We start from the raw sequence: 18,428 nt of genomic DNA on the forward strand, positions 1-18,428 counted from the left end.
AAAAGAAAGCTTTTTCCCATTTTGGAAAAAAAACACTTGCCTTCCTCATCCTCAATAGTTCGGGCAGAGCAAGGCGGAGTCAAGGGGGGGGGGAGAGAGCTTTCAAGGAAAAGAAATGTCAGAGCCGAATGGGTGACCTTCAAACTGCATCAAGGGGAAAGATCCAACTGAGGCGTTTGAGAGTGTTCCCTTTTCGCCTCCTCTTCAAAGCGTAAGGCAGGATTCAAGCCGCAAGCGGCAGCTTCCTATTTTTACAAGCCTTCGAGAGCGATGAAGTGGGGTCCTTGTAGAACAAGGTGCAATTTACGCAGAAAACAGCTATCTCAAATTAATGCCGTGGAGTAGTTTTTCAAAAAATAAAATAAAAAAGTGTAGTGAAAGGAGACTTTAGGTGGAGGAGGGGGCTCTCTTGGCTACAAGCTCCTGCCCCCCCCCATAACTGGATTGCTTCAGTAGTCTTATACTGTGCTCTGAAAAGAAGTTTCAAACAAAATGCACCAAATAGTCATCTTTTTTTTGGAGGGGTGGGGGACATTTAAAAAACAGTTTGTGAAACCCTGTATACAAAATGAGCATTCATGAAATCCCCGTGGCCTCTAAAAAGCCTATGCAAACCCTGTCCGCCCCCCGCCCACCTACAGAGGTAAAAATATGTAAATTGATGGAGAGCTAAGAAAACAAACAGGAGATGCCATCAAACTACCCAGAGATGCCAGCCAGGCGATTTCCATTTCAGCTATGTCAAACATACATACAATTGACAATTCAAGTAATTTATTAAAAACTGCTTTTCATTCTGAAATATATAGATAAGATAGGATTTTTGCTTTCGAATTGCTATACTTGCAGCATGGTTCAAGGCATGCATTTTAAATAGGTGAGTTTGAGGCAGCAGAAATCTCTCGCAAGAAAGAGCAGCCCGGGTTCACTGCGGTTTCAGCCTGCAAACCAGCTGCGGCCTCTTTTGGCTCCCACTGCCTGCAAGGCGCAAGGGGAACGTGCAAGGAGAAGTCCCGTCCCCCCCCCCCCATTTCTAAAGAGAAGGACCTTCTAAGCTGGCTGTTCTTAAGGACATCCTCTAACAGGCTGTCGATCCCCAGCAATGACACCTGGCTTGGTACGAGAGCCTGGCTTACCCGACAACCTGCTATGTGTGTTACTGCTATTGTCCTGGACCCGGAATTGGGGAGTTGGGAGGGGAGGGAGTCTGGGTTGAAAGGACGTGGGAAAACAGCTTAGTAAGACTCCGGTATACCTAGGAATAAAGTTACAGCATTATTTTTTTTTAAAAAATGGTGAATTTTGTTTTCTTTAAGGCCCAAAGCTGTTTCAAGATACATTTTCCTTTTTAAAAACAACAACAACAACAATAACAACACACGCAACACTCTCTCTCTCTTTCTCTCCAGGCTGCAGTTATCAAGAGGTAGGCCTTTGGTTTACGCTTGCGGGAGCGAGACTACCTTTCGAAAACTCTCCGCTATCGCAATTTCCAGCCCAGAAGTTCAGAAAAAAGTGCAATCGACGACCCCCTTTCTAAACAAAGGGGAAGCTCACAGCCCGTCTGCAGAAACTGACAGCGGGGAATCCGTGTCCCCATTAGCAGCTTCGTCACAAAGGAGATGATTGGCTTTCAAACGCCACCAAAAGATGAAAAGAAAAATAAGTCAAATTCTGATCGGCTCGCCGATCAAAACAGGTCACAGAATGTTCCACTGGTGCTCCTTAGAGCTACACATGTTGCCTCTCACCGTCCCGAGGAGAGCTGAAAGTCCCTCCCAACCACCAAAACATCGCCATCTCTGCGGCGAAGAGATCACACTCGAGGAATCCTTGGCAAGCAACAGTCGGCGGGGACGGGTGCTCCAAACAGCTTGAATCAAAACCAAAATAATAATAAAAAAATAAAGCGACAGCAATTCTTGCAGTAACTGATGCAATACGTCCAAGGGAAGTCGGGGGTGGGGAATACTTAGTAGTAATTGCACGGAAAAATAATGAAATCCAGACTATGGTTCAAAGGGGGGGAGGAACATAAAGCAGAGGCTGTCAGCCTAATAATAATGGCATCAGTTTTAAAACACACCATCCTACTGAACTTGCAAGGTCTGAAGGAGTCAGAACAAAAAAACAGAATACTTTTCTGCAAAAGCCACAGCCAGAATTGCTTTCGTTTTTTAATTACAGTTTTTAAAAATGGTGGTGTTGATGGAAGGGAAATAAACAGTCTAAATGGGTAATTTGAGAATTTTGAAAAACCGCCACGAGGTCTTAAAAAAACAAAGCAAACCACGCAAGAACGTTTTCCTGCCCATCGATAAAAGTCACCTTGGAAACGCGTTTTCTCGCCATTAAAAATACCTCTAAGAAAGGAGATTTTTCTGGATTGTAGAGAAAGCAATCAGCATCAAAGCTACCTATTCAAGGCTACCCTAAGACTATGGAATTTCATCTACATTTTTGCATGAAAGAACCATTTCAATCCGATGCTGCAGCAAGGATGTCCTTGGAAAAGTTCAGATTCTGCTTTGCGAGAACGTCCTGATTCATGCACCTGAAACGGCTTGGAATGTGTGCAAATGGTGGCGGTTCGCTCAAACGGCCGACTCGTTTTCCACTTCTGTCGTGGAGGCTTCTTTCCGAGAGAGCTTGATCACGGTTGGCTTCTCCCCATCTGCGTCGCCGCCGCTCTCGGCCGCCTCGGGAGGCGCCAGCCCTTTCTGCTCTTCCTTCGGGCTCTCGCCGACGTCGGGGTAAATCACCAGGAACGTGGCCGTCAGGAAGCCCAGGAAAGACCCTACCGATGCCACCATGGGTATGACCCGCACGGTGCCCACGGCGTCCACCACTCCTCCCAGCGCAGAGGCCACGAGGATCTGGGAGATGTAGACTTGGCAGGACAGGATGGCGCAGTCTATGCCAAAACCTCGCTTTGAGTTCCCAGGGCTATGGTGGATATACTGAAAGAGAAAGGGACAGGAGATGCTATCAACAAAACGGGGAATCGGGTAGCAGAGCACACATCGCGTTGCAATATCTGAAGCAGCTTGCTTTGGGGACTGACACTCTTGGGACAAGTCCTCTACGTCTGTGGTCAGGAACTGCAAAGAGGTGGAGGGAACGTTCTTTCATATGTGGTGGACTTGTAAAAGAGTACAATCAAACCTCGGCTTGAAGTTGCTTCAGGTTGAGCACTTTTGGGTTGCGCTCTGCGGCGACCCAGAAGTAACGGAATGCGTTACTTCTGGGTTTCGCCGCTTGCGCAGACATTCAAAATGATGCCACACGCATGTGCGGAAGCGGCGAATCGCGACCCATGCATGTGCAGACGCGGGTTGGGTTTACTTCAGGATGCGAACGGGGCTCCAGAATGGATCGCGTTCGTATCCAGAGGTACCACTGTATTGGGAAATAATCTATAATGAATGGGGGTGTGTTTAAAATTACTTTTCCAAAAAACCCAGAGTGCTTTCTGTTGGGGACAATTCAGAACGAAATTCCCAAGTGTCAAAAAAGAAGAAGGTTATTTATGTATGCAACTACTGCAGCCTGTGTTCTGTTAGCCCCAAAATGGAAAACAAGCAAGGTCCCTACTGAAGAAGAATGGCAACTTAAGTTGACGGAATATGCACAGCTTGCAGATTTAACATATGGAAGTAGAGAACAAGAAGAACATACGTTTAGAGAAGATTGGAAAACGTTTATTGAATATATGGGGGGAGCTGTGCACACCTGAAAAGGTTGGAAGCATTAAGATAAATTTGACAGTGTAAATAAGGTTTGATGGATGTATTGATGGAATATTTAATGGTTTAGTTTTTGTAAAATACGCAGGAATCTATGATATGAAAAACAAACCATGGAAGGAGAAGAATGGAAGTCATTGATATTTTAATGATGTTAAAATGAGAATTTTAAACTGTATAACAGAATATATGTTTGTGTGATATGTATATGTATATGTATATGTATATGTATATGCATATGTATATGTATGAGGAACTGGCAATCCTCGGGCCAAAAGCAGCCTGAAGTGTTGCTTGCTGGATACTGGGCTTTCCAGCTGCAAACTACAATTTGACGGGCTTGTCTCCCTCTCTTCCCATTCCCTGAAGGCTCTCCAGAGTTTAAAGACTGACTCCTGCAGGTCTGTGTATGCCGTGGGATGCCTTCAAAGCATCAAACCCCCTTCGTGCTGGCTGGGCCTGATGGGAAATGTAGTCCAAGACACCTGGTCAGGGAAGGCTGCAGCAGACAGCGGCTGGGCTGGGTGGATCTGGGGTCTGACTACATCTGTCCATTTGGTTCTTGCCCAACTCACGTTCCCCAACACCCGGCCCACGGCCACCTACCTGCTTGATGTCGTGATACTGCCCTAGAAGGGCGTAGGGGCAGTAGGATATACTCATGGAAACGATGCCCATGGAGCTGATCATGATCATGGCGACGTACACATTGGGGAACATGGCCATCACTGCCGTGCCAATGGAGAAGCCCAGAGTGCCCAGGATGTAGATCACTCGGATGCTGAGGTCGTAGTTGTCCAAGTATTTCTGTAGCAAGGCTGCAAAAAGGAGGCCAAGCATGTCGCCATTAGAGAAAAGCGCCCCGCGCTCTGGGTGCAATTAGCTACCCAACTCTCCCTCATTAAAGCACTTCGTGGCCAGGGCCTTCCTAACTTCCCCCGCTCAGTCCCCTTCCTCGATTCTCTTATCTGTCAGCCGCACACGGCTTCTCTGGTCTGGGGTGCAGAGACTTTCAGCTGCCAGCACAGAACCTCTTACCTGAACACACAGCTGCAGTAGCGGCATAGATGACCAATCCCCAACAGCCCATCTGAACGCCGGCACTGTAGGCATGCAGTTCGGTGGAATTTGAAGGGGCCTGCAGTGAAGCAAAAGAGAAGGAGTCAGCACACTTTTCCAGCGGGGGCCAGTCCACTGTCCCTCAGACCTTGTGGGGGGCTGGACTATTTTTTTTTGGGGGGGGGGGGAATGAACAAATTCCTATGCCCCACAAATAACCCAGAGATGCAGTTTAAATCAAAGGACACATTCTGCTCATGTAAAAACACGCTGATTCCTGGACCGTCCGCAGGCCAGATTGAGAAGGCGATTGGGCCGGATCTGGCCCCCAGGCCTTAGTTTGCCTACCCATGGCTTAGAGATTTAAGCAAAGGCCACACTATGAACAAGAGCATGGAAGTGTCAATGTTTGCACCTCTCTGCCTAGCCAAAGATTGATTGACTGATTTTATTAAATTTGCATACAGCCCTTCATCCGGATATCTCAGGTCGGCTCAGAACATAAAAACATTAAACAGATAATAAAAACAAGAAAGAAGAAATATCCCTCCCCAATATATTTAAAAGGACACAGAATATTAATCAGCCAAAGGCCTGGTTGAAGAGGAACATTTTTGCATGGTGAAATCTAAAAATCTAATGAAGGTGCCAGGCGAGTCTCCCTGGGGAGAGCATTCCACAAACGGGGAGCCACAGCAGAAAAGGCCCTGCTCTCGTGTCGCTGGTCTCTGAACCTCTTGCGGAGGAGGCACACAAAGAAGGGCCTCAGAAGATAACTGCAGGGTCCAGGCTGGTTCCTATAGGGAGAGGCGGTCCTTGAGGAATTCTGGTCCTGAAGCACTTAAGGCTTTACGGGTCAAAACCAGAACTTTGAATTGGGCCCGGAAACGAATCGGCAGCCAGTGCAATTGGGCCAGGATTTCCACTTTCGCTTATTCATCTGGCTTATTTTCAACCTGTGTTTCAAAGGAAGATTCTCGAGAAAATCGGAACGATAAAAGGAGTGAAACCGAAACCAAATCGGCCATAAAGCAATGCAGTTTTAGGCCACAAAGAACCAAATTTCAAAAGCCCTCGTCTGCCAGGTTGCCTAGAGGCGACACCCCAAGGCAAACAAACCTGGGACCCCGACAAACCTGGGAAATTTCTTTGCAGCGCCCTCTGCTTGGGCTGAGCTAATTTGCAGAGCGATGCTAAATATCTATGGACCGGAGGAGTGACTCTGTAAGTAGAACACGTGGCGGAGGCGACTCACCTTGGGGTCGCCGTTGAAAATGACCTGCCCCATGAAGTCGGTGTAGAACACGGCTTCGGCGATGATGGAGAACCAGGTCAAGAGGTGGCAAACGCAGAGGCGCAGGAGCTCCTGGGGCATCTTCAGCATGGACAGCCACAGGAGCCGGACGGTCGTTTCGGTCTCGCCTTCCTCGCTCTCAGTGTCGCCGCTGGAGTTGGTGGTTCCACTCTGGTTCCTGTGCCGGCACCTCTGCCGCTGCCTCTTCTGCATGTCGTAGATATCGTTCATGCTCCGCGAGGACTTGATCAGCACGATGGCGTTGGCCCGCCGGAAGCGGTAGCGGTGGGAGCCGATCTTGCCGTAGTAGGAGAAGGTGTGGGAAGGCTGCCGGTAGAACATGTGCTTGCGCCTGCGCATGGAGTTGGAGGTGCTCGACTGCTTCATGCCGATCCTCGCGTGCCCGTTCAGGAGGTCTTTTGGTAGGGAGCCGTTGCTGTTCGGGGCTTTGGCTTCGTTCAAGTGATTATCAAGTAACATGTCCTCCTCCTTCTCGTTCTCCCTGAGGAAAGCAGACAGGCGGTTGAATTTGGACTTCATGTACTCCTGGCTGGCGCTGTGCGGGGTGTTGGGGTAGGAAGAGTCCTGGAAGATGGAAGGCTCGATTTCGTGGAGGAAAAGCAGCTCGGATTCCATCTCCAAGGTGGCGTCGGGCATGTGCAGGACAGAGTCGCTCTTGCTGCGGACAATGTCCACGTCCAGGAAGTCCATGTTGAGGTCCTGCTCAGACTGCACCTCGTCCCGGTACATGGAGCTCCTGTAATGGTCTTCCTCGCTGATGACGTTCAGGCGGCTCAGGGGAGGGAGGCTGCCGCTCAGCTTGACGCTCGAAAGGGTGTCGGCCTCGTCATCGATCCTGTCCTGCTGGGGGTTGTATTGCTCCTCCTCGATACTGCAAAGGTGGAGGACGACGGAGACGGAGAAGATGATGGCGGCAAAGAAGAAGAGGACTTGCTCCTGGGAGACGAAGATGACCCCGAAGAACGTCTGCATCCAGTCGAGGCCTCCCAGCATGTAGCCAATGGCCCCTCCGAGACCTAAGGAAGGAGAGATGGGCAAAAAGTTATGCGCTGGCTGCTTTGTGAAAAGGCTGGGAACCACTCAAGTGGACGAGGCAGCGGTGCCTCCTATCTGGCTGCTACATAAAAGAGGAGAAAGGTTTCCAGGCTTGACTACTGTAATTCGCTCTACGCGGGGCTGCCCTTGAAGCTGTCCCAGAAACTCCAGCAGGTGAGGAATGCTGCAGCGAGGCTCCTCACAGGGTCTCTGCCATGGGAGCATATTCACCCAGTGCTTTTCCAGCTGCACTGGCTCCCGGTGGAGTACAGGGTCAGATTTAAGGTGCCCAAGACCCTCATACCTACGGGACCGCCTCTCCTGGTATGCCACATGGAGGACCTTAAGGTCCATTAATAGCAACACCCTAGAGGTCCCGGGCCCTAAGGAAGTTAGATTGGCTTCAACCAGAGCCAGGGCCTTTTCAACACTGGCTCCGGCCTGGTGGAACGCTCTGTCTCATGAGACCAGGACCCTGCAGGATCTGATTTCTTTCTGCAGGGCCTGTAAGACAGAGTTGTTCCACCTGGCCTTCAGCTTGGAATCAATCTGATTCCCTCCCCCTCTTCTTTTTTCCTTTCCCCTCTTCTGATGGAACCCTATTTGGGGACTTCCCTGGCTTTTTTCTGGCCCATGTAGGACCAGTCTGGAAAGTTAGCCTTGGCGACGACTTGATGTTTTCATCCCCCGAAAAGTTTTTGATTTGAGTTTCCATTGAAATGTGGCTGTATTTTAATATTTTAATGTTGTATTTTAATCTTGTTTTTAAGTTGCATTTCAATCAATTTGTTTTTATATTGGGTGTTAGCCGCCCTGAGCCCGGTCTTGGTTGGGGAGGGCGGGGTATAAATAAAATTTATTATTATTATTATTATTCCTTTTTGGAATCCATCAACAATGGGGGCACAGGATCCGCATCCGGTAACAGTAGCTCCATAAATATGATGTAGTTAATTTGTTTAGTTCAGCTGAGAACTGCAGCTTGCCAAACGGACAGACCTTGCTTCTGGCACAGCTGCAGACAAATGAATGGAGCCACAAGCAGTCATTTCAGTGATGAAGCCAAGCGACAGTTTCAGGTTGACCATGGTTCGGAACCCAAAGCGTGGTGTGAACTTCCAACCATACAGTAAAGCCAGAAGCATTTTTCTCTCAAGTTTCCTTCAAACCAAAGCTTCTTTGTTCTGCTTTGCTGGCTGATCAACCCCTCCCCCCCCCCCAAGAACTCTGGTGACTTTCCATAACCATGGTTTGGTGTCATCTCAACTGAGCCACCTTGGGAAAAAGGGTGCAATCTTAAAAGGGAAGCGCTGATGGAAGTTTAAGTATGCTCTTCTATGGAATAAATTGAAATAAAAATTATTTAAGGGACACAGGAAGCTGCCTTATACAGAGTCAGACCCATATGGAGTCTAGCACTGTACAGTCCCACACTGGCTGGCAGCAGCTTTTTGGAGTTCCAGGCAGGAGACATTCCCAAATGCTACCTGGAAATGCCTAGGACAGAAGGTGGGGCAGGTGTCCTTACAGAAAAGAACAGACAGAATCACATACCAGCTGAGAAGGCGTGGATGTTGAGCGCCATGTCCTGTTCCTCGCTGTCCACCACGTCCAGCAGATAGGCCCGGATCGGCCCCTCCGTCGCGTCAGCACAGAAATCCAAGACCACCACACCCAGCACAGTGAGAACGATGCCGATGGGCTGCTTGTCTGGGACATCTCCGATGGCCAGGCCTGGCAGGAAAGAAGAGCAAAGAAAACAAGGAGGGCGTTTTCTCTCTCCCTTTTTCTTTTCCTAGCAAAGAACCGACCCAAGAACAAAATAACAGTCCTTTTTATTATTAAGGAAACAAACGGATCTCCTTAACGGATCAGCTGCCAAGAAGAAATGCTGGAATTATCCCTTGGCCGCTCTGGCTGGGCATTTCAACCCTGCGGCATGGGTTAGGCCAGGGCTGGTTTGAGGGCTTGTTTTGCCTCGGTCCAGTATACCTGAAGGAGCGTCTCCACCCCCATCGTTCTGCCCGGACACTGAGGTCCAGCTCCGAGGGCCTTCTGGCGGTTCCCTCGCTGCGAGAAGCCACGTTACAGGGAACCAGGCAGAGGGCCTTCTCGGTAGTGGCACCCACCCATAGCTGACAACTTTTCCCTTTTTCTTGCGAAGAAGCCTATTCGGAATAAGGGAATTTCCCTTTAAAAAAGGGAACCGTTGATTGACACCTATGCACCCACCCTATGGAACGCCCTCCCACCAGATGTCAAAGAGAACAACAACTACCAGACTTTTAGACGACATCTGAAGGCAGCCCTGTTCAGGGAAGCTTTTAATGTTTGATGCATTACTGTATTTTAATATTTTGTTGGAAGCCGCCCAGAGTGGCTGGGGAAGCCCAGGCAGATGGGTGGGGTATAAATAATAAATTATTATTTATTATTATTATTATTAGGACTGACATGATGTGTTTCTGATGAGTACATTTTTATTTTGCCTTGGGAGCTCTTGATTACCTGCTTCTTCCCTTGTCAGACAAAAGTTGGCCGAGAAGGTCAGCCCAGGTTAAGGTGGTGTTTGAAAATTTTATTATGCAATTTGTGGGAGGTGGGGGGGGGGGGAAACCGAAACAGAAAAAGGAGGAAGTAATGAAATGTGCTTGGCTACAACAGCACAACAGAGTGAGGAATGTACTCTTCTAAAAAACCCCAGAGCTGCCAAGATTTGAAGCATTTGCTGGCGGGCGAGGGGGGCTTTTAAAATACACGTGTTGCTTGTGCTCAATTGCAGGCAAAGTCTTGAACGTTCTAGTGGGGCAGATCGAATGTTCACGGGCTGAACCACCTCAGAGAGATCAGAGCTTGCAGGCTTTCTAAGTTCAGAGCGGGAGGAAGTGCTTCAAGTCAAGCAGGGGAGAGAGGCTGTGAGCTCTGCATTCAGAAGCTGCGAGGGGCAATACCTGACATCTCTGGGAAGGGCTGGGAAAGACCCTAGATCAGTGCAGAGAGACAGCCTTTCCCTGCAGAGAACAGCTTCGTACGTTCCAACACATTCACTTTCCATAAGCTTTGGGAGCCTATTTTACAAAGCGTGACACTTGATGCTGCTCCCGTCCTCAGGATGAGAATGGCACAGAAGCGGGGGAAACTAATTGTTTTCCAAATTTGTTTATTGTTGTTGTTGTTTAGTCGTTTAGCCGTGACCCCATGGACCAGAGCACACCAGGCACTCCTGTCTTCCACTGCCTCCCGCAGTTTGGTCAAACTCATGCTGATAGCTTCGAGAACACTGTCCAACCATCTCGTCCTCTGTCGTCACCTTCTCCTTGTGCCCTCCATCTTCCCCAACATCAGGGTCTTTTCCTGGGAGTCTTCTCTTCTCATGAGGTGGCCAAAGTCTTGGAGCCTCAGCTTCAGGATCTGTCCTTCCAGTGAGCACTCAGGGCTGATTTCCTTCAGAATGGAGAGGTTTGATCTTCTTGCAGTCCATGGGACTCTCAAGAGTCTCCTCCAGCACCATAATTCAAAAGCATCCATTCTTCGGCGATCAGCCTTCTTATATTCTGCTTTTCCTCCAAGGAGCTCCAGTACAGGGTTTTCCTCCTCCCCCTTTTATCCTCACAACAAGCTGGGGTGTGTGTGTGTGTACTGTTTTGTTTAGTTATTGTTTTTATTGTGTTATTTGTGTTTTTATCTTGCATTATTATCCTGCGAATCACCCCGAGATCTACAAATGAAGGGTGGTATACTACTACTACTACTACTATTACTACTACTACTACTACTATTACTTACTACTACTACTACTACTACTACTATTACTACTACTACTATTACTACTACTATTACTACTACTACTACTACTACTACTACTACTAATTTAGGCTTAGAGTGTGTGACTGGCTCAAGTGCAGCCAGTGAGCTTCATGGCTGAATGGGGATTTGAGAAGATCAAACGCATCCATTCTGAAGGAAATCAGCCCTGAGTGCTCACTGGAAGGACAGATCCTGAAGCTAAGGCTCCAAGACTTTGGCCACCTCAGGAGAAGAGAAGACGCCCTGCAAAAGACCCTGATGTTGGGAAAGATTGAGGGCACAAGGAGAAGGGGACGACAGAGGACGAGATGGTGGGACAGTGTTCTCGAAGCTATGAACATGAGTTTGACCAAACTGCGGGAGGCAGTGGAAGACAGGAGTGCCTGGCGTGCTCTGGTCTATGGGGTCACGAAGAGTCGGACACGACTAAACGAATAAACAACAACAACTCTCAGGTCCTAGCCCTGCGCTCTTAACCACTGCACCACCTTGGCTAATACCCAGCAAATGTGAAGAGTTGCCAACGGAGTTCGCCTTAGGCTGAATCCCCAAAGAAGGTAAATTCCCAGCTTCTATTGTTTCCCCAGTGTGTTGCTCTAACAGCGCCGACAGAGATGAAGGAAAGAGTTATTCTTCCCCCTTTTAGTCATTTGATAAACAATTTTTAGATCTTGCCGTGTTCTCCCCCCCCCTCCTCAGCCTAAGAACAGAACAAGAAAAAGCGAAACGATCTTTTTGTCCTTCTTTCCCCCCCTTTTCAAATAATGCTGGAAACAGGATATGTTTGCCAGATATGCATTAAAGGGAAATCAGAGCACAACAGGAAACATTTCCCTGTGAACAGGTTCCTACAGTTTTCCCATGCCAAGAGCTGCAGTCGTTTCAGACCTGCTAGGATTTTGCTGGTAACCACTGAATCGGTGGGAAGGTGAGCTTGCAAATGCAGCCACCGCAAGCCATCACGATAAGCCCGGCAGTCGCTTCTGATGAGAAGAAACAGAGGCCAAGGCACTGAAATTAACAAGCCTGAGTAAGTAGGACTAATGGTGGATACCACCCAAGCAAATTAAGACAACTTTACTTTCTGCAGCTTTTCCCAGTCACAGAATTCAGGTGCTCGGTAGCAAAATCCCACAGCGTCTCCGCAATTAATGCTTTTTTAGCTGGCTGCGGAGTGCGGTCCTTTGCTGCTTATTGGAGCAGACAGCACAGTGACCCAAGAATACCCCCCGATTTACCTATAATGGAGCCGTTCAGGAAAAGGGCAACTCCAAAGAGAACACCAATGCAGAGGGCAAGGATAAAAGGCCGCCGGCGGCCCCAGCTGAGAGTACAGCGGTCACTAGCTGAACCTATTAGAGGAGTGAAGATCAAGCCCAAGATTGGGCTGAGGAACCAAGTGAGGCTGTAGTACTGTTCAGGAAGACCTAAAAGACAGAGAATTCAAGAGGGTTATTGGTTACATTTTGGAAAGCAAACATCTTCAACTCAACACAGGACCCCCCAGGCTAGCCAATGCTGTTGTAGGTTTAAGAAATGCAGTCAACCAGGCAAACACTGGCCTGGTTCAGACGCAACAGGAAACCATGGTTTCCTGTTACAAGATTATGGCTGAATGACCCTTGGGCTTGCGCTCTCCTTTTGGGTCCACGAGAAGGAGATGACAAGCACCCGCTTCTGCTTTTAAACAAACCACAGTTCCCCGTTGCATCCAACCTCAGGGAACTGCAGTTTGTAAGTAGTGAACAAGCCAGGATATGAAACCATGGTTTACGCCTTGCTTGTTTTCACTGACTAGTTCACACCCATGACCCCACTGGGAAATAAGAATGGAAACGTACAGATCAAATGTGGAAATCCACGCTAAATAGATATAACTAAACATTAGTGGAACAAGGGAATGCAACAGCTAAGGATGGGGAACATTTGGAAAGAAATAATCTTTGAGGAATCAGGAGTTCTAAGAGGTTAACAGCATAATGGTGCCGCTTGTGTGCATGCCACCAATGCAGAGTTAGAATCATAGAATCGCAGCATCTTAGAGTTGCAAGGGACACCAAAGGTCATCTAATCCAACCCTCTGCAGTGCAGGAACCTCAGCTAAAGCACCCACGACAGATGGCCACCCAACCTCTGTTTAAAAACCTCCCAGGAAGGAGAGCCTACCATCTCTCGCGGGAGTCTGTTCCATTGCTGAACAGCTCTTACTGTTGGAAAGTTCTTCCAAACGTTTTCAACACTTTTAAAAAATAAATTATTTAATCATTTTTTCGATACAAACAACAACCGCAAAAGACACAACAACAAAATCCACAATAACAATAACACAATTGACTGCACCCTTTTAACAATATTTTCCCACCTCTCTCTCCTCCCCCCACTTCCCACTATCCGCCTTGTCGTTTAAATATTCATTCCAGATTTCTTCATATTTATCCATTCTTAATGTGCGCTGACATGCAATTCGTTCGTATGTAGCTAATCTGCCCATATTATCAATCCATGTGCTCAATGGAATCTTTCCGTGGCTCTTCCAATTCATCAAAACAAGGTTTTTTTGCTTCTAATATAGCACGGTACATCCATTTTTTTTGACCCCTTGAAATCTCCCATGTATCCGGAATATAATTTAGAATTAAATTTAATTCCCCTAAATAACAATTTCTTTTTATTACTCTTACTCTAAATAGTTCACCCAGTGTTGATAAATCTTCTCCCTAAAGAGGCGGAGGGCCAGTAGAGCATTTGCCTTGCAGGTAGAAGCTTCCAGGTTCTAACCCCAGTATCTGCAGGTAGGCCTGGAAACAGACACCTGCTTGAAACCCCAGAAAAACGGCTCCCACTCAGTGTAGAGTGGAGCTAGATGGACCAAGGATAAGGCCCCTTCCTATGTTTCTATGGATGTGCTGTAGTGGGTTTTCTACCTGCTTGCCTCCACTCACACTCTCCTTGCATATTTGCAAATACAGCATATCTTAAAGGTAAAGGGACCCCTGACCATTAGGTCCAATCGTGGACGACTCTGGGGTTGCGGCGCTCATCTCGCTTTATTGGCCGAGGGAGCCGGCGTACAGCTTCCGGGTCATGTGGCCAGCATGACTAAGCCACTTCTGGCGAACCAGAGCAGCGCACAGAAACACTGTATACTTTCCCGCCGGAGTGGTACCTATCTATCTACTTGCACTTTGACGTGCTTTCGAACTGCTAGGTTGGCAGGAGCAGGGACCGAGCAGTGGGAGCTCACCCCGTCGCGGGGATTCGAACCGCTGACCTTCTGATCTGCGAGTCCTAGGCTCTGTGGTTTAACCCACAGCGCCACCCGCGTGCTTTAACTCTCTGCCAAAGAAAGCCAAAACCTGAGCGGAACAGCCCCTTGTTAATTTTTCACTATTCCATTAAGTAGGGAGACAGCAACAAGACGGTGGATTCCTCCGCCGTTTATGAAGCCCAACGAAGAGACATTTATATGCTGGGTTTGCTGTTTTACTGGCTGTGAAATGCCACCTTTTGAGTATCTGGGAAAAGATAACACTGTATATTGAAGAGATTATTTAGTACGTGTAATGCTAACTTGGAGCCTGTAGATGGCGCCAGTGTCAGAATAACGTGACAGAAGAGGCTGCTTTAAAAAAGGATTCCCCACCAAAATATACAACCATGTTTTTATTCGCCACTTCAAATAATCATCTGAGAGGTCCCCAATTAGCAACTGGGCAACCAAGGCCAATCTTTAAAACCCCACTGCGGTAAAAAACATCCGCTTCCCAAAGACACATGGCCAGGCTGTGCCTAGGATTTGACCTTGCAAACACGATCAACATGCATTTAAGGTTACTACTCTGTATTTGCCATCGGGATTACGCAATCTGTGTTCTGAGAACTGAAGCGGCTGTTTAGGCGAGACTAAAAGGGCTGTTATTTAAAGCACGGACAGATCTTATTCGTCCTGCAGACTTGCTTTGTGAGGTTATACGCCGGGCTTTCCAGAAGCCCCTGTAGCGTTTGAACAGAAACATTTAACATGCATCTAAGGTTACCTTTAAAACAATCCAATTAATATCCAACCTAAATATAAGGAGTGGAAACTTGTTTTTAGAAGATGTAGCTGAGATTCTGACGCCGAAAGCCAAGGCCAAGCAAAACAAGGTGGCGGCATTTAGGTTTATTTAACTCGTGAAATTTGTATCTCGCCTTCGCAAGCTGCAAATTCCTACATGGTAGTGTGAGCTTCTGCATCAATAACAATCATAATCCCAAGATTAATTTTAATTTGCATTTACAACCCCAGAGGATAGAAACAAGACAAGGGGCAACGAGGGATGGATTAAAAAGAAGAAGAAGATATATTTTGGGTGTGCTGTTTTATGCCAACAGCAATTTCCACCAGCTATGCTGTTTGCTGACTGGAAAACCTCTCCTTCAAAGAGGCTTGTTGACGTCTGCATTCCTAAATTGGTACAGCCTGTTTTAATAAGCCTGTCAAAACTGTAGCTGGCAGAAGGAAAGAAAGGACAAACCTGACTAGTACACAGTATTTTTTTAAGGTTGCTGGACGTTCACTGTGTGGCGTATAAACAAGGGAAAGGCACCCACCTGCAGAAACCCGTCCGACGCTTTCACTGAAATACTTATTATGTGCAATACAGCAGAGAATTTAGCAGCGTATGCATGGGTCTGAGTATCATGTATAGGGAGACCTGTTGCCCTCCAGGTGTTTGCTAAACTACACCTCCCATCAGCCCTGACGACTGGCAGTGATAACTGCAGCCGATGGGAGTTGTAGTTCAGCAGCACCCGGAAAGTCAAAGGTTCCCTGCACCTGCCGAGCACTGTGGGTTTCTGTTTAAAAGGAAGAGCAAGATTCTAGATGCCACCAGAGGGAACGCTCACAGGTGTATGGGAAGCAATGAGACTCGTCTGTTGTCTATGAGGCAGCGGTTATGAGAGAGGCGGCAATCCCAGTTTGCCCATTTCATGGGCTCCCACAGGTACTGTATTCTCTCTCCCAACACCCCACCCCTCAAGAAGTCCAACACACCTTTCCACAATCTAGAAACCACCCATTTCATCTAGGTTTCCAGTTCACTCTTTTCTTTCCACCACCCTAAAGGTACCCTTGACCATTAGGTCCAGTCACAGACGACTCGGGGGTTGTGCGCTCATCTCACTCTATAGGCCAAGGGAGCCAGCATTTGTCCGCAGACAGCTTCTAGGTCATGTGGCGAACATGACTAAGCCGCTTCTGGTGAACCAGAGCAGCGCATGGAAAGGCCGTTTACCTTCCCGCAGGAGCGGTACCTATTTATCTACTTGCACTTTGACGTGCTTTCAAACTGCTAGGTTGGCAGGAGCTGGGACCGAGCAATGGGAGCTCACCCCGTCTCAGGGATTCGAACCGCCAACCTTCGGATCGGCAAGCCCTAGGCTCTGTGGTTTAGACCACAGCGCCACCTGCGTCCCTTCCACCACCCTAGGCTCAGTTTAAAACAAAAAATTCTTCCCAAACTCAAAACTGGATACACACTGCCTGCTTTGTTTAATTCATTCTAGTTGCAGAATCCCAAAGTGAACACATAAACAGTTCCGGCTGCCCTATGGCTTTAGTATCAACACTGAAGACAACATTAACTATACTATCAAAAACAGGCAAGTTTGTACAGAGGTTTCCCGCACTTCTGATGGACGAGGCACATTCTTTTTTCACCCTTTATCAAAGCTGGAGCACGGTTTCTTTCCACCCCCCAAAACAGTGCAAGATTAAGGACTCAATCAACTGTGTTTCTTTCTGCAAGAGCTAAGGAAGTCCCTTGACTGGAGCAGGGACTCCTACAGAGATGCAACAGGCAGCTTCCTCTGAGGGAGAGCACTGCTGCTGCACCCCTGTACGGGAGTGACCAAGTGATCTAACCGCATCTGATGCAGAGAGCTATGGCAGACTTTCTTGCTGCCAGCAGGGGCTGAATAGAAAATGAGTGGCGCATGGCTAAGGACATTAATTCGGCGGATGCTGATACCATGTCCCCGGGGGATGGGACAGGTGTGCTCTAGCCACAAAGCAGCCTTCTATTAATTCACCACAACCTATTAGGGGGCTGTTTAGGAATTAATGCTGGTGGCACCCCACAAGACCAGCTGAGTGCAATATATCTGGGCTAGGGGCAAGGAACTCCCTTGTGGGCATAAATTTCCAAGTCTAAATCCAGGAAAGGCATGCAATGCGCCAGAGACAAAATACAAGCGTAACAAACCCGTAGGCAGTGAAAACAAAACTAATTTGGGGACCCTTCTTAGTACATCGTAAGTACAACTCAGATCTCAGTCAAGCAGCACAGCAAAAAGAAAGGGGGGGGGGAGAGAAGGAGGATTTCAGGAGCTAAGCATTGTGAAAACGCTGCTTGTCTCTGACCCTATCGCCTCATCTGACATGGAACAAAACACAGCCAGGAATTTAGATCCAGGTACAGCAGCATAAAGGAGGGCTCTGTCTCTGAATTCGCCATCGACAACTAAGAGAAAGGGACTCAACGCACCCTTAGCTTGTAGAGCGGCTCTTAATCTGATCCGAGCTGACCAAGCACAAAATTAAAACCCACTCTAAATGTTCTTTCAGCTGCCGATAGGAATACGCTCTTGTTTTGGAGACCGAGCGCTGCAGGGCTTTGAAGCATCATAAGCCAAAGGAGAGCTGGGAACACCATGTTTTCCCGTCGCCCACACCGTGTTACTTGCAGTGATTTAAAATCAGGCATCTTGGCAAGGAGTTACTTGGGCTTGCCATGCCTCTTGGCGCCTTAAACCCGCCTGAAGGCTCAAGGGGTTCCGTACGGATCTTTGCAAGTCAGGCTACGCTCACAGAGGATTTGCGGTGCGACCCCAGAAGGACTCGCCGAAAACCCGAGGAACCCAAACCAACCTCTACCATTCAAGCTCTCAGCTTCAAAGTAAGAAATGATGATCAACACAGCAGGAAAAGAAGTCGTGTTCCTTCTCAAAGCACTATCTGGGAACACCCTGGACTTTGGCCGCCCTCAAGAAATGACCACTCTCCCTATTTGGGGGTAGGAAGGAAAGTACTGTTGACACACTGGAACAGTAAACACGAGCACCCCATGCTGCAACATTCTGTTGCAGATCCCCCTTGTATATGTACACTAATTGCTTGTGCTTATACAGCAAGAGGTGGGACGAGGGTGGCGCTGTGGGCTAAACTACAGAGCCCAGGACTTGCCGATCATAAGGTCAGCAGTTCGAATCCCTGCAATGGGGTGAGCTCCCGTTGCTCGGTCCCTGCTCCTCCCAACCTAGCAGTTCAAAAGCACGTCAAAGTGCAAGTAGATAAATAGGTACCACTCCAGCAGGAAGGTAAACAGCGTTTCCGTGCGCTGCTCTGGTTCGCCAGAAGCGGCTTAGTCATGCTGGCTACATGACCCGGAAGCTGTACGGTGGCTCCCTCGGCCAATAAAGCG

At 48.1% G+C, this 18,428-nt stretch overlaps 1 protein-coding gene across 11 annotated transcripts in view; it reads right to left on the reverse strand.

Moving 5' to 3' along the window:
- Positions 1-419: 419 nt before the first annotated feature.
- SLC45A4 (solute carrier family 45 member 4) overlaps positions 420-18,428 on the reverse strand; it is a 133,452-nt gene continuing 115,443 nt past the window's right edge. For all 11 annotated transcript variants that reach the window (XM_081204571.1, XM_081204574.1, XM_081204580.1 and 8 more), the window contains 6 exons: positions 12,201-12,389; positions 8,710-8,889; positions 6,061-7,136; positions 4,785-4,884; positions 4,353-4,564; positions 420-2,960 (listed from right to left, as the gene is read on the reverse strand). In XM_081204571.1, the coding sequence (XP_081060697.1) occupies positions 2,595-2,960; positions 4,353-4,564; positions 4,785-4,884; positions 6,061-7,136; positions 8,710-8,889; positions 12,201-12,389 (2,123 nt within the window). In that variant the 3' untranslated portion in view covers positions 420-2,594. The remainder of the gene's footprint in view (positions 2,961-4,352; positions 4,565-4,784; positions 4,885-6,060; positions 7,137-8,709; positions 8,890-12,200; positions 12,390-18,428) is intronic.

Source organism: Podarcis bocagei (genome assembly GCF_964188305.1).
Source record: "Podarcis bocagei genome assembly, chromosome: 8".
NCBI lineage: Eukaryota > Metazoa > Chordata > Lepidosauria > Squamata > Lacertidae > Podarcis > Podarcis bocagei.